This window comes from Pteropus vampyrus, unplaced genomic scaffold (genome assembly GCF_000151845.1).
Source record: "Pteropus vampyrus isolate Shadow unplaced genomic scaffold, Pvam_2.0 Scaffold48, whole genome shotgun sequence".
NCBI lineage: Eukaryota > Metazoa > Chordata > Mammalia > Chiroptera > Pteropodidae > Pteropus > Pteropus vampyrus.
The window spans coordinates 1180517-1195650 of record NW_011888829.1 but is presented as its reverse complement, the minus strand read 5'-3'; the positions used below and the strand labels follow the sequence as shown (position 1 = coordinate 1195650).

The 15134-nt window shown below is 49.2% G+C and overlaps 1 protein-coding gene and 1 pseudogene across 1 annotated transcript in view; one reads left to right on the top strand and one right to left on the bottom strand.

Annotated features, from left to right (window-relative positions):
- Positions 1-470: 470 nt before the first annotated feature.
- DENND2A (DENN domain containing 2A) overlaps positions 471-15134 on the bottom strand; it is a 94595-nt gene continuing 79931 nt past the window's right edge. Inside the window, exons 13-18 of the mRNA XM_023530265.1 lie at positions 10288-10465; positions 8650-8691; positions 5302-5419; positions 4675-4917; positions 2994-3080; positions 471-2232 (exon numbers count right to left, since the gene is read on the bottom strand). Of these exons, the coding sequence (XP_023386033.1) occupies positions 2201-2232; positions 2994-3080; positions 4675-4917; positions 5302-5419; positions 8650-8691; positions 10288-10465 (700 nt within the window). The 3' untranslated portion in view covers positions 471-2200. The remainder of the gene's footprint in view (positions 2233-2993; positions 3081-4674; positions 4918-5301; positions 5420-8649; positions 8692-10287; positions 10466-15134) is intronic.
- On the top strand, positions 5985-6103 carry LOC111739268 (annotated as a pseudogene).

Genomic DNA, 15134 nt, shown 5'->3' with positions numbered 1-15134 from the left:
TCCACCCAGAATCTGCCCTAGGCTGTCAGCAGGGATCATGATTCTACTTTTTTCTCTTGCCTCTGACCCTCCCCAGCCTGTTTACCACTTGGCAAGTTGTAGACAACTTGGTAGGTGATTTAAACATCTGCCCATGTAGATGGGAGGGATGAATGCCGGGAAGGTGGCAGCAGAGGCTGGCGTCCGGGGTCCCATGACGATCGGCTTCTCAACCCGGGTGCTGGTGGCGCGGACGTGGTCATCTGTGAAGGTTTGTCAGCCTGTATACGCATGATCCGGGCACTTTTCTGTATGTATGTTTTACTCCAAGCAAAAATGAAATGAAAATAGGGCAAATGTGCTAAGATACTCGTACAAAGATGTTTTTCTCAATGCTCTTTATAGTAAAAACTGAAAATATCCTGCTCGAAGAGTAGAGGATTGGTAAAATAGCTTTTAGTATATCTATAAAATAGAATATTAGACAAGTATTAGACATTGATAAAGACATATTTATTCACTTGGAGATGTTGAGTAAACAATATAATATGAAATAAGTTAGAAAAGAACGTATATTCCAAAATATTAAAAGTGAGTATCTCTGGACAGAATATTGGTATTAATAAAGTTAACTAATCTGAGGAGCTCGTTGGGTAAAAATCCCTGAGCTCCTGCATGTGGAGATTCTCATTCCGTCTGCCCCTCAATCCCCATCCGCACTAACCCAGGCTGATTGTTATGCATAGCCTGGTTCCTACCAGTTATGGGGCCCTTGGAACTGAGAACCTGATGTAAACTGTGGATTCTCTTCCCTGAAAGATGGATGGACACGCCAAATCTTGGATACAATCCGGGGAGAAGTGGCCCATGACTCCAGGTAAGAACTCTTAATGCGGAATGACAGGTCGACCTCCTCATTTTTCTCTTCCTCAGAAGACCCCTGGCTCCCAACTCCCCACGGCTAAGAACCTCTGCTGGGCAGCATGGGCCCCTGGGCCTTTGCCGTGGCCAGAGCACATCCCCGTCATGTGTCTGTATCACGGTTGCTGGCGCCATCCAGAGGGGACGCACCGGTGGATGTGCAGTGGCCCTGAGTGCTGTTCTAGGGACCGGCCTGTGCTGCCCACAGCTCTCTTGCCTCCCTGCTGGGTCCCTCGCAGGGGAGCGCTCAGAACGCAGCCTTCTCCTGCACCTTCCTGCTTCGCCTCCCTGCTTCGGGTCCAGAGGCGGCCAGCTGCAGAGTCTGGCGAAGCTGCCCCCGCCTTTCGATGCTCCCTTTCGTTAACGCCAATAACAAAAGTCCTTCCGATTTTCCATGTGCCATTTCATTGATGCTGATCTGGGCCCTGACAATGAGAAGGGAAGATTTCCTAGGTATAAATGGGAACAGGGTCAAAGCCACGGCTCATGTGTTTTAAGGTGACACGTTGCGATCTACACTTCAGGACCCTAAGAATATGCCGCTAACAGATCTTACGATTTCCTCTTTGTGTGTGTACCTCAAAAGTCATGGATGGCTTGCCGTGGACGTTCCGATGGCTTCTAAGGGAAAAGAGGCCATCGAGAAGTCAGGTCCGTTTGAGAGAAGACTCAGCGGTGCCACAGCAGCGGCCTCGGCCACCAGGTGGCATCACTGGCCACTCTGGAAGCACCACTCATGCCGGAAGCCAAATCCCTGGAGCCCAGTTCCGACTCCTCAGCTCTTCAGAGGGCCCGTCTCTCCCCAGAGGACTCGGGATCTGAGTGTCTGTAGGTGTCACCACAGCCCTCCTCCCCAACGCAGGCATTTGTCCCTGGTCGCTGCTCCGTCTCGTCCTCTCTTCCCGAGCGGCAAGGCAGGATGGGCCAGGGAGATGACGTAGGGCAGGACAGAGTTTTCTTAGCCCTAGCATAATAAAAGGAAAACCCAAACACCTTTCTTTTTTTTTTAATATCTAAGATTAAAAAAAAACCAAAAAGTCCAAAAACAACCAAAGCCATCCATCTGAATGTTGGCGACACGCGTGGTCTCAGGTCCCCTGTCCAGTGCTGTCCTGAAGCAGTGGCACGGTTCTGGCAATCTGGGGACGGGGACAACCCAGTGGCAGCCGGAAACCATCCCGGCCTCTCCCCAGCACCTGCAACACCTGAGGACCCAACGTTTCCGAAACATCACCAGGCCTGTTTTCAAAACATGGCGGTTGCTGCAGGAGGAAGTTTGCCTTTGGGGCTGGGCTGAGGGTTATTTCTTGTGGAGAAACTTCATTTTATTGCCTGGAAAAAGAAAGTGAGACCATTTCGGCAGGCAGACAAAGGGGGCTGAGTTAAATCCTGCCCTTCTCACCCCGCCTGCAGTGAGGGCAGCTGTGGCCTCCCATGCTGCCCCAATGGAAAGGGACCCTCCTCAGACTTGGGGAGTTTAAAAACAGAGCAATGTCAGCACTGTAGACACTGCTTCTGAAAAGGTGACACAGGAAGGGCTGCGTGTTATGTGTCCTTGAGAAGCCACGTGAGGAGAAAACTCCCAGCAGGTGGGTAGGCGGCCCCGTCCCAAGCGGCCACCTGTCCGTCCTGCGTGAGGGACGGGCAGGCCCCCACAGGCCCTGTGCGGTCCTTCCCGGCGGGGCCTCGCCCTCCTTCCTCTTTTCAGACTTCTTCTTCCTCATCCTCCCTTTTCCTTTTTACTGATTAAACCGTGGTCCTTCTCATTCTTACGTTCCCACTGTTCGGGGGGCATTCAGAGGCTGGGCCCGGTCTCCACTGCCAGACAGCCTTCACCACGCTTCCTAAGCTCGATTCCCCAGAAGACTTAGGAGTGTGGGGCATGGCAGTGAAGGAGGTGGAAAGACGGCCTAGCGGCCAGGAAAGCTGGGAGGGGGCCATTCATGTCCTTTGTTCATACTTTGGGGTCAGATTAGAACAGAAGATCAAAATGCTGAGTTAGGCCGAGGCTGGAGAGCTCTGCGGAGGCCCAGCCTCCAGCGGAAGGAGCCGCTTTACCGATGGGGATGAGGACCGAAGCCCCTAAGCCTTACCTAGTCCCTTCAGGAACCTGTTGACACCGCTGTGCTCTCCACTGGGGAGGGTTTCCAGGTACTCTTGGGCTCGGACCTCAAACAGACCTGTTGACAAGAGAAGTCCCAGCCATTTTAGTCCTTCCTCGAGGCACTTCTAAATATAACCATTTCCTTACCGCGCAGAAAGAGAAATCTTACTGCTGAGACCAGCTGTTCCTATAAACATGTTCTAAATCATGAGGTTTATAAGAGTTTTCATTACTCTTATAATTGCCCAACCTTGTGTAATAACTGTCTTTGGAAAGCTGTAGAGCCAGCTCCTCCGTGAAATCCTGTTTCTATTTAGCAAACATCTTCCAAGTGTCTACACGGTGCCAGGCGTGCGGTTTCAAGGATGAAGCAGAGCAGAGAGTCTCGCTCTCAGGAGCTCCCGGAGTTGGCCTTTTCCTCGGGTTCTGCTGCGAGAGGGTCCCTGGTCATGGGGTGTAGCTCCCTGGGAATCTGCCACCTGTGAGCTCAGGAAGGCTGGGCCTCTGAGGTGCCCTCAGCTCTCGGCCCTGGGGGCTGAGCCTCGGGCACTCTGTTTTCATTTCTCACTGATCTGAAAGTGGACAGAGGGCTCCTTCCATGCTGCTTTTAAGCTTTTATGTCTCGACCTCTCTATGAAACTGTGATCTGTAGACGGATATTTATGTGTACTCAGCAGGTCTTTTATTTAAAAGGATCCTTTCATCAGGCGTGAGTGACTCACACCCTCTGATCAATTTTCCTCTCGTGTCTCCAGATGCCACTCATCAGAAGTGCCTGACGCATGGACAGCCTCTGCCTTTACTTTGCGAGGAGCTCTGGGGATGGTTTGGTGCCTTAACTTAGTCTCTGGAATCACGGCACCAGAGGACAGCTGTTCCCTGGGGCCACTCCCTGGAGTCAACATCTCTCCCCTACGCAGGTCTAACCCATCTGTGACAGCCTCTACCGACATTTCCAGGTTTTAGGTTCCCAAGGGGCTTAAGATGATGTAAGAAAGAGATAGATAGGAAGACGTCACCCTCTTTTCTCGCACCTCCCCATCTTCCATCCCTAGCAGTGTGATGGAACCCAGCAGACAGGGACAGGGACGGAGAAGGCAGGAGGGAAAGGAACTCTGAGAGGAGAGTGAGGGAGGGCGACGATGACCGGGGATGGCCGGCAATCTCCCAGGTGCGGGAGAGACACTGCTGTCCCACCTCCCCTGTGCAGCCCCGCTGGGCGGCAGCAGGCACGGGGGTGGGGGGGGTGGAGTGACACGGGGCCACCCTGTCCTCCACCACCCTGTCCCAGCCAGCTCCTGCCTGCCTGGCACCCGTGGCGGAGAGAGGCAGGAAAGGAGGGCAGAGGGATGAGAGGAGGCCTGAGGTAAAGACAGGGGAGGCCGAGAGAGAGGGAGGACAAGGTGTCCATGAAAGTGTCATTGAGTTAGAAAGAATGGCACAGAAGGAGACCGTGCCATGGAACCGGGCTAGTGGAGGGGACAGAGACAGCCTGAGGGGACAGGCGTGGGGCAGTTTTCAGCAGCTCAGAGGGACAAGAACAAACATTTTCACAGGAGGCCGCAGAGCCGCTCCCGTCCGCGCCTGGACCCCGGCACCGTCCTCTGGCTCAGCAGCCGCTGCGGGCTGGGCCTGTCCAGCTGTCCCCGCACCCGTGGAGGGGCCCCCACCTCTGGCGTCCTGCCGGCGCAGCTCCCGCTCCTGGGCGAAGCCCCGGAACATCTGAGTCTCCATGAAGACCTCCAGGAAGCGGCGGAGGCTCTTGGAGGAGACGGCTTTGCGGAAGGCCTCCCGCTGCAGGGTCCTCTCCTCGCGCTCGCCCGCCAGGAACAGGGAGTAGTGGCCCACGGTCTCCACGAAGAAGCGGACAAAGGCCTCAGACACCACCTCGTTCAGGGGGCTGGACTCAGGGCCTGAGCAAAGTGGGGGAGGGAGGGCCAGCGGGTGAGGGCAGCGCCCGAGGCCAGCCAATCAGCAACCCAAGTGACTGCTAGCTCTCTCCACGGCAGACTGAAACGACCCATCAAAAGGTTACCCCAAGTTATTAAACCATTTCTTTCCCTCCAGATATTTTAGGGCCAAAAGAGGGTTGAGAGAAACTTTTCCCACAGTTCACTGTCAGAATGGGATCCAGGTAAACGGGCTGAGCACCCGGTTTCTCTCCTTGCACAGCACACCTGTCTTGCCCATTTTCCTGCTTAACCCAAAGCCAAGGAGAGTGGCCGGCCACTGTCCGCTTGTCCCTGACTCATATAACAGAAGAGGGAGATGCAGTCTGGGAGGTGGCCGGGCATTACCATGCTTGCAGTCCGGGGCCCCTTCATCCTGGTCACCGGCCAGGTCATTCCTGTGTTCCAGAATGTGTTCCAGGGCCACCTGAAGCTTCCGGGGCAGAATGGAGTCCTCGTCGTCCATCTGTAAAGCAAAAACAGGCGGGCAGCTGCCCTCGGGCTTCTGGCCGGGAGCACGCACCGCATCGCGGGGAGGGCCTGGTGCGGTCCTCGGTTTAGTGGAAGAGACACGACTTAGAGTCAGAGGTCCGAGGTTTGAATCTTGATTCCACTTTTTATAAGGTGTGTGAGCCTCAGCCTCCCCGTTTGTAAAATGCGCTACTAATCAAGATCTATACCTCATTATGACGATTAAATGCAATATAAAAGATATATATATAAATAACTGATGAAAGAAATCGAAGACACAAATAACTTTGAAGATGTTCTGTGTTCATTGATTGGAAGAATTATTATCGTTAAAATGTCCACACTACCCAAAGAGAGCTACAGATTCAAAGCAATCCTTATCAAAATTCCTACGGCATCTTTCACTGAAATAAAGAAAACAATCCTAAAATTCATACAGAACTATGAAAGACTCCAAATAGCCAAAGCAATCTTGAGAAAGAAGAACAAAGTTGGAAGCATCGCAATTCCTGATTTCAAACTTAATTATAAAACTATTGTTGTCAAAACAATATGGTACTGTCTATGGCCGTGCCACCCTGAACAAGCCCGATCCTATCTGATCTCAGAAGCTAAGCAGGGTTGGCCCTGGTTAGTACTTGGATGGGAGACCACCTAGGAAGACTGGGTTCTGTAGGCATAAAAAATAAAAAAAATAAGGGATCGTAAGCTGACCAGGTCCTTGCAATCTGTGAGGTCAACCAAGAATTGCCTCGTCTAAAAACAAAAAAAACAAAAAAACAAACAAAAAAACAACAGTATGGTATTGGCATAAAAACAGACACACAAACCAATGAAACAGAATTAACAGTCCAGAAATAAATCCACACATATACAGTCAGCTAACAGTTTTCAACAAGGGAGACAAGAATCCTCCATTGGGAAAGCATGGTCTTTTTAACAAATGGTCTTGGGAAAACTGGGTATTCACATGTAAAGGAATGAAATTGGATCCCTATCTTACACCACTCACATAAATTAACTTGAAATAGATAAAAATGTAAATGTAAGATCAGAAGCTATAAAACTACTGGAAGAAAGCATAGGGAAAAAGCTCCTTGGCATTGGTCTGGCAATGATTTTTTGGATATGATGCCAAAAGTTCAAGCATCAGAAGCAACAATAAACAAGTGGTACTATTATCAAACTAAAAAGTTTCTGCACAATCAGCAAAATGAAACGGCAACCTATGGAATGGGAGAAAAAATATTTGCAAACCATCTATCTTATAAGAGGTTAATAGCCAAAATATATAGGAGACTCATACAACTCAACAGCAAAACAACAACAACAAACAATCTGATTAAAAACTGCAAAAAGGACTTGAATAGACATTTTTCCAAAGAAGATATCTAAGTGGCCAACAGATACATGGAAAGATGTCCAATATCACTAATCATCAGAGAAATGCAAATCGAAATCACAAGATACATCACTTCACACCTGTTAGAATGGCTATTATCAAAAAGACAAAATAACAAGCGTTGGTGAGGTGTACTCTTGGTGGGAATGTAAATTGGTGCAGCCAGTAAGAAAAACGGTGTGGTGGTTCCTCGAAAAATTAAAAACAGAGCCACCATATGATCCAGCAATCCCACTTCTGGGTATTTATCCAAAGGAAATAAATCACTATCTTGAAGAGATATCTGCAACCCAATATTCACTGAAACATTATTTACAATAGCCAAGATATGGAAACAACTCAAGTGTCCACTGATGGATGAATGGATAAGAAAATGTGATATGCATATACACACTGGAATATTACTTAGCCATAAAAAGAAGGAAATCCTGCCTTTTGTGACAATATGGATGAACCTGGAGGGCATTATGCTAAGAAAAATTGATTAAATTGATTAGATAAAGACAAATACTATATGTCCTCATTTATATTTGGAATCTAAAAAAGTCAAACTCATTTTAGAAATGGGGAGATGTTGGTCAAAGGGTATCAACTTTGTACCAGCTTTAAGATGAGTAAGTTCTGGGGACCTAATGTGCAGCACGGTGTGGTGACTAAAGCTAACAATACTGTGCTGTACACCTGAAAGTTACTGAGAGAGCAGATCTTGGTGTTATCACCACACACCCAGAGGCGATGGCAGTGGTAACTAACCTTCCTGTGGTACTCACTGCTCAGAGTACAGCTGTATCACGCCAACACGTTGTACACCTTAAGCTTACGTCTGTTATATATAAATAATATCTCGATAAAGCTGGGAGGACATATTAAATGCAATACGATTACCTTGTGAAAGTGCCTGGCACTTAGTGGCTACTCAATAAATGTTTCCCACTGCCCCCGCTCTGCAGGGTGGCTAGTGCTAAGCAGGGGGCTCTGGCCAGGGCAGACGATCTGTGACCCGAAGCTGGCTCTGTGAGCTGGGCCTCAGAGCAGGAAGGGCCCAACCTGAGGAATTCTGGGAAGTGAAAGTGGATGGGACCCACGATAAAAATGGCATCGACATGACAGAGCGATCCAAAGGAATGCCCCAAACGCCTTTCTGTAATGATTTTTTACAAGATCTGATAGGAATTAGACCTCTCTGGCAAATGATAATAAGGAAACAGTTGTGTATTACTTTCTCTAGTAATGAAAGTAGTTTATGATCATTACAGAAAATACATGACGGTATTAGAACAGTTTAAAAGCACTCATAATCTCTCTCCCTTTCAGTCTGCCACCCAAGACAACCGGCATTAATGTTTTGGTGAGTTTTTCTTTCAATCTTCTTTTAGAGGCGTATATATAAATATTTTTTCTTTCTCTTTCCCTCTCATTTTAAAAAAAACGAGGTCAGTGAAATAATGTACGTAAATTTTGCACCTTGATTTTTCCACTTAATATTATATCCTAAACTTTGTTATCAAAATATTCTTTAAAAGCATGTTGAAAAAGACAAGCATCTATGGTTACAACCTACACAAAGATTCTAATGGCCAGGAAACCACTGTGTGACACAACACGTGGGGATCAGCCCTCTGCCAGACCCATCCTGTTTGGCCCAGCCTTCTGTCTTATCCTCGGTCCAGCCCTGGCCGTGGGTCATCCCATCCTGCCAGCCTGTTTTGAAATCCCAGGCCCACCAAGGAGCCTTTCTGGGGCCAGAAGCCTGAGCCGCAGACACCAGAGGTGAAACAGAGAGAGTAGCTGGTTGGAGCAGTGAAGCCGGCCTTCTCACTCACCTGTCTGAGGAACCGGTTGTTGACAAGGTCGACCACAAGGACCTGTGGGATGAGGAAAAGGCACTATTACTGTCATCAGGACTTCCAGGATGTAGTGATGGGCTCTTAGCCTTCTTCTTCTTGGCACCCAGAGAGGCAGCTGGGGTGGGGGTGGAGTGGGCCTTTCGTGGTTTCCTGATATTGCCACTGTAGCCACAAATGATGAAGAGGGCAGATGGGGGGCAAGGGCTTTCCTGAATTGCATGCTTTCAACACCGAAACCGCAGGCTGGACTCCTTGCCCTGTTCCCAGCCAGGCTAAGGCGGACCCTCGGGCTGTTTTTCCAGAGCAGGGGTTACTGAGCTGGGTGAGGAGGCTAGAGCCTCTCACTGGTTCCTATTGCATTGGACTCTGTCACGCCCCACCCAGGGGTTTGCCCTCCTTCCTCCCAGACACCCACTGGATCTTGTTTCTCTTAATGGGATGGGAGGGGAGAAACCCAGAGGAGTGGATCCGACTGCAGAGTAAATCAATCAAGCTTTCATCAGCCAAGGCTTTTGGGATAAAGCCTCCTCTTGTACCCCCTCCCCCCAGAGCGGGGCTAAAAGCCTCACCTGGCCAGAACCAGGGTGAGGCGAGGGAGGCACTCACCAGCAGGGCAACACAAGGGCCAGGCCTTTGCTCGAAGGCCCCTGGAAGCAAGACTCTCACTCAGGCCTCGGCGTTGGCCACTGGCTATGACGGAGGAAGAGCAGGGGCCTGGAAGGCCACCATGTTTCTACCAAGAGCTGGGAACGTGAGCTCTACGCACCCTAGAGACCCTGCCCAGGAGCTGAGGGCTCTTTCTCCTTCATTCTCTCCTTCCCTCTGGGACCAAAGTGAGCCATTTTAGGGATCGCAAGGTACCCAGACAAACTCCTTGCAGTTCACAAACCCATACTTGAAGACCTGAGTCTGCTGGTTATTATTTAACGAGATTTAGGACTACCTGGGCATTTAGAGAAGCCACCTCTGGGGGCCTGGGTTGAATTTCAAGGCCAGGTGTTCCCCCAGCGGTTCAGGAGTGAGAGGCATCGGTCTGTCCCCTAAGGTTCCCTCTCTGACTACTGGAAGTTCTCAGTGCATGGGGACAGAGATTATTTAGAGGAAGGAGCTGGGACTAAATAACCACAGACATGCCACGGAAAACTTTCCCACTTGGATGTAAACCCCCGAACCCGGAACTCGATCATTAAAAACATTCTGGTTGTTGTCTTTTTAACTGATATGAAAAAGAACCTATTTGTAGGAGCACAGTCTTCGTCAAGTTTATCAGTCTAAATATAAATTATCATTAGCTTCCGTGTGCTTTCTGCCCTAACTTGGGGGGTGGGAGAGAAAGCAGGATAGGATGGATGGCTACTTATGGATAAAGTGTTTTAACATTCATTAAGTTGCTGATTGTTGCCCTTCTCAGTGGGTATTCATGCCAGTAGGTTTATTTAGAGGGAAAACAGAGTTTGCTGTCACCAGGGATCTACTGAGGCAGACTGGGGCGGGGGGTGGCTATCTCATAGACAAAGCTGACACTGCTCGTCACACAGCCTTAGCCAACACCTCCCCTCTGCCCTCTGCGCCCCCCCCCCATGGGAAGGGGACAGGAACATCCCAGGAGCTCACCTCTTCCAGTGGCAGCTCCCTGAGCAGCGGCAGGGAGCTGGTGAGCAGCCCGATTAGGAAGGGGGTTGGCGAGCATACGATGTCGATCATAGCCGGGGGCAGCACGGGGATGTAGGTGTGCTGCCAGGTGAAGGGGTAGATGACCGCCACCATCGCGTGGCAGCACTTGGACAGCGTGCTGCAGCCAGGGAGAGAAGGAGAAAAGGGGCAGAGTCAGGCGGGGTGTGGAAAATGGGGCCTGCCCAGGCTCACGGGGTGCGCGGCCTCCATGGAGGAGGCTGGAGAGAAGTGTCTGCGCTCCAGCCCAAAGGCACATTGATCAGAAAAGGTGTCGGGTGCATATTAGGCATGTCATGGAACCCAGTCCTGACACGGGGTATATCAGGCACACGCAGCCTCTGTGAGGTTTTGAGATGTGGGGAGAGGGACAAATTTAATGCCCGAGCTAATTCTTACAAGTGGGCCTTCACATGTAAGCTACATTTTTATAAAGTTTGGATGAAATCATTCACTTTCTCCCCACTTCCCCACACCCCCTTCGAAACCAAACCATACCAACTAAAGCCTCAAGGATGCTCACTGTCTTGTTGAAGAGGCTTTAGAGTCTAACGCTACCTTTTCCTTTGTTCTCTTCCATACATCCTCCCAATCAAGCATGAGCACCTGGGTGCAATCGGGGACAACAGGATAACTTTCTTGGTATTCACACGGCAGCAGTCAAGCCCAAATGGCTGTTTTGTAAAAAGTGAAACTCGTGTACAGTTACCCCTTACCCAGAATTCGAAACTTAAAGAAATACCAACGGTGGAAAAATATTGGGAGTCTCTCTTAAAGAATAATGATCATAACATAGCCTTTTGTTGGCAAGCACTGAGCCTTGCTAATCACTCCCCACAATGCTTTGCAGGCTGCCTGCATTCACGCTCGGTTTACTGTTTACTGTTTACTCGGTTTTCTGGGCTTACTGTTTGGAATGTCAGCCGTACAGTGAGGAAAGGCAGTGATGACGGCCTTCCGAGTGACAGCTGACTTTCTCTCCTTCCCGGTAAGCGTTCTGTATTGGTAGTGAGCCTGCAGGCTTATAGCAGTTCCCCTGTCATTTAAATGTGCTGCTTCTAAAATGCTGCGGGAAGCTTTTTAGAAGTATGTGCAGTATCAGCATAAAGCACGGTCTGGTGAGGGGCTGGTAGGTTCTGCGCCCTGTGAGGGTCCGGTGGCTTCTCCTGTGAGGTACTGCGTCCTCTGCAGGGTGTGGGCCCTGTAACCAGCATTTCACCCGTGAAGACGCCTTTCGAATGTTGCGTTTGTCTCAGCTATGCTCTGCAAAGTTGCAAGGAAGCTGAGTTCTCGACAGATGAAAGCTCCTTTCCTGTCCCCCTGATGTCAGGCACCTATAATCTCATAGTCATAACATTTTCCTGAGCCCATTAAAAGAAAAATCACTTAGTGCTGGCTTCTTTAAGGAGAAAAAAGGTGGATTAGAAGATACCGGCCAGCAAGTGAAATAAGCCAGACAGAAAAAGACAAATATTGTATGATCCCACTTACCTGAGGACTTAGAATAGGCATTTCCATGGAGACGAAGTAGAATTGGGGTTACTGGGGACTGGGGGAAGGGAGAATGGGGGGCTGCTGCTTAACGGGTACTGAGTTTCAGTCTAAGATGATGAAAAGGTTCTAGAAATGGAAAGCACCGATGGTTGCAAACACTCTGAATGTACTTAATGCCACTGAATTGCATGCTTAAAAATGATTAAAATGGTCAGTTTTATGTTACATATATTTTACCAAAATAAAAAAAATTCACTTAGCTTCCAAGCGAGTTCCTGTGAATCTAGCACCCCCGGAAACATCCTTAAAACGTACCTTAGTTCTCCCTTCCATCCCATCCACATTTGGGGCCCCCAAACCTAATAAGGGTAATGCTGCATCTTGCTCGTTTGTCAGTGTGAATCTCCTAACCTTCCTGTCCCCCGTCTTTGCAAACGATCATTCTCTTAATAGTCACTGGCATCAGGAAACACTGCTTAGTAGCACAGCATCCATGTTTCATCCATATTTAGCCCTTGTCTTTTCTTTCAAATGATAACAGAGGACAAAGATGCTACCCCAAGATTTTGTTCCTATCACTATACTATCTTCTTTGTTAGCTGAGTGAGAATGAGCCAGGAACATTTAGTTAAGCCTTATACTAAGGAGAGCGATATCAATAATTCGGCCACCATCATGGGGTGAAGTGAATTCTGTCTTTCAAAGGATCTTCTCCCAAAGCAGAGAAACTTTTTTCCTAAGGCAGTGCCTTCCTCCCAGTTACTCAGGAGTGTTAACGCTTCTAGTGAATTGCTTAGAATTTGTGGGTTAACTTCCTTGATCTATAGATCACCGAATGTGTAGCATATACTTTGTTCTAAAGTTTTTTGATTTTAAGACTCAGCTGTGTTTGTGTGTGGCCCGTCTAAGAAGCTGACCTGCTCACGTACTATACTTGTGAGGTCGCGACTCCGAAAACTACAAGGAGGTTAAAATATAAAGGATAGTTGTGACTAAAGCAGGTTTTTTTCAGACTAGTTTGCAACTCATGTTAGAGGGCCCTGAAATATTTTTATTGGGTTGTAATTAGTATTAAAAACAACAAGAGAATAGAATAGAAAATAAAAGTTGCACTTTTTCCGTTGTAAATACTGATCTGTGTATAGGTATTGGGTCTGAATGTAAAATGTACGTCTCATTGTGGACTGTGGTAAAAAGGGTTTGAAACCAATGATTTGGACCAGTGAACTGAGCGGGGGTGGGGTGCGGGTGGAGAGTGATGGTCGAGTGGGAACTTTGCTATGTTATATGTCTAACCAGTATGTCTAACTGGGATGTTGGCTTTCATTTCCAAGTGACTACAGGGAGTCCCTTAAAGCACACCTTAAGAAGGAATTCTCTGAATGGAGCCTTTTGCATGAAACCCATCTCTTTCTATAGCACATGTTATAAGTTCCTAAATATTCCTTGGAGAAGGAAGTGGATCATGTGGCGGTCTGGGCAGTAGACGCTGTCACCCGTGCTGCACATCGCTGGCCTTTGAAACTCCTAATTTAGTCAATGCCCAGAAGAGAATGAAAATGCAGCGCCTGTGTTTAAGAGTCTTTTTACGTTTCAGAGTGTGGTTTAAGGACTTTTGATCAAGCAAGGTGTAGAATCACAGAATTTCAGACTCGGAAGCAACCTCAGGGCTAGAGTTCGTCTCCTTTTGAATTTTATAGCTCAAGAACCCGAGGCCAAAAGAGGTACAGGTCACCTCTGCATTCAGGGTGGGGGCAGTTCACAGAGCCGAGGCCTGCAGACTGGAACAGGTAACAGAGACGCAGAGACAGAAAAGGAGCCATGAAGAGGCACAGTGAGAAGCCTCTGTTGAGAAAAACAGTCTAAGTTTTCTCGCAATGCAGAGAAAAGGCCTCTTGCCCTTTTGCAGTTTCGTGACTTCGTCCCTAGGAGAAAGTAATTGCTCGCTCCCTCCTCCCTTGCAGGCCTTGTCTCCTACGTGAAGCCCTGTGCTGCCCCACAGGGCCAGGGAGCCCAGCCCCCAAGGCCAGAGGGGCCCCAGTTCAGCTGCTGTGACTGGGAACCAACTGGATGAGGAAGGCAGTTGGAACAAGTTTTTTAAAAAATGATAAACGAAGCCAGTGACATAGGGCGGGTGAATACATGTCGCAGAAAGAAAGCTACACCTCATTCAGTTAACTGAAACACCGTGAGCTAAAGGACAACCGTATTCAATTGTCATGGGGACAAATGATGACAACTCATCATCTGTCGAACCTGGGTAACCTGCTGGCCATGTATGTAGGTGCTGCCACTGTTGACTATTTTTCCTAACAAGCAATTTCTGTTTGTTTGCTTGTTTCTTAAAGAGTCCGACTCTCGCTGCACTGCCGCAGCTGGGTCCGAACGTGTCCATGCCCGGTCGTCATCGGCGCCGGGTGGCTGGCACCTGTGAAACGACGTGACAGGTGGGCACTGTTGAGGAGCGGCTCGTTCCTCTTGCTCTCTAGCCCGCATCAATGTTCTTTAAAAACTGCCTCTCGCAACACTAGAAAGAAAGGTCCAATTCTGCAAAAAATCAGTTAGTGGCTGCTTTTCCCTAAACGTCAGCAGTGGAGGAGCAAAGGGATTATTTTGAGTGTGGCTGAAGTGTTTTTCACAATCTCTGCTGCAAGGGCGGTGGGCACCACTAGGGTCGGGGGTCTCTTAGGAATGAGCAGGGAATAGTCTCTGGTTCTGGGGATACTCAAGATGAGTCTTCAGGTGTGCCCGCCGCACAGCCTGACTGAGCACCTGCGGGAGGTGGTGGGGGAGGAGAGGTGGTGTTGCTGAGGGAAGTGAAGTCCCAGGGAGAGAGCCTGGCAGCTGGCGGCTGGCATTCCATGCATTACATCGGGGCGGAGGAGGGGAACGCCAGCACTGGAGCAGTGATCAGCTTGTAAAGCGGGGGAGGGGGGGCGTGGAGATGCCCCGGTGGGAGTTCGGCTGGGACACAGGGCTGAAAGCTGGGCATAGGTGAGAAGAGTCAGGCCCAGAATGCTTTGCTCTTTGGTGGGTGGTGGTTCCTGAGGGCTGAAGCATTCGTGTGGAGACGTCAGGATGCACCCACGAGTGCTAACTGGAGAATACACTTCGGTTCTGGTGCGCCTCAGCCCCTGCGCCATGTGTGGGGTTACTATGCTCAGCAGCCTTGCAACTCACCTAGGAACTAGTAAGAGTTAAGCATATAGCATCCTCTAAGATGCTACCAGAAAAGTCAACAATGAGTTTCCGGAGTTAGACAGACACCCCGGGAATCTGCAGGATGAGCCCATCGC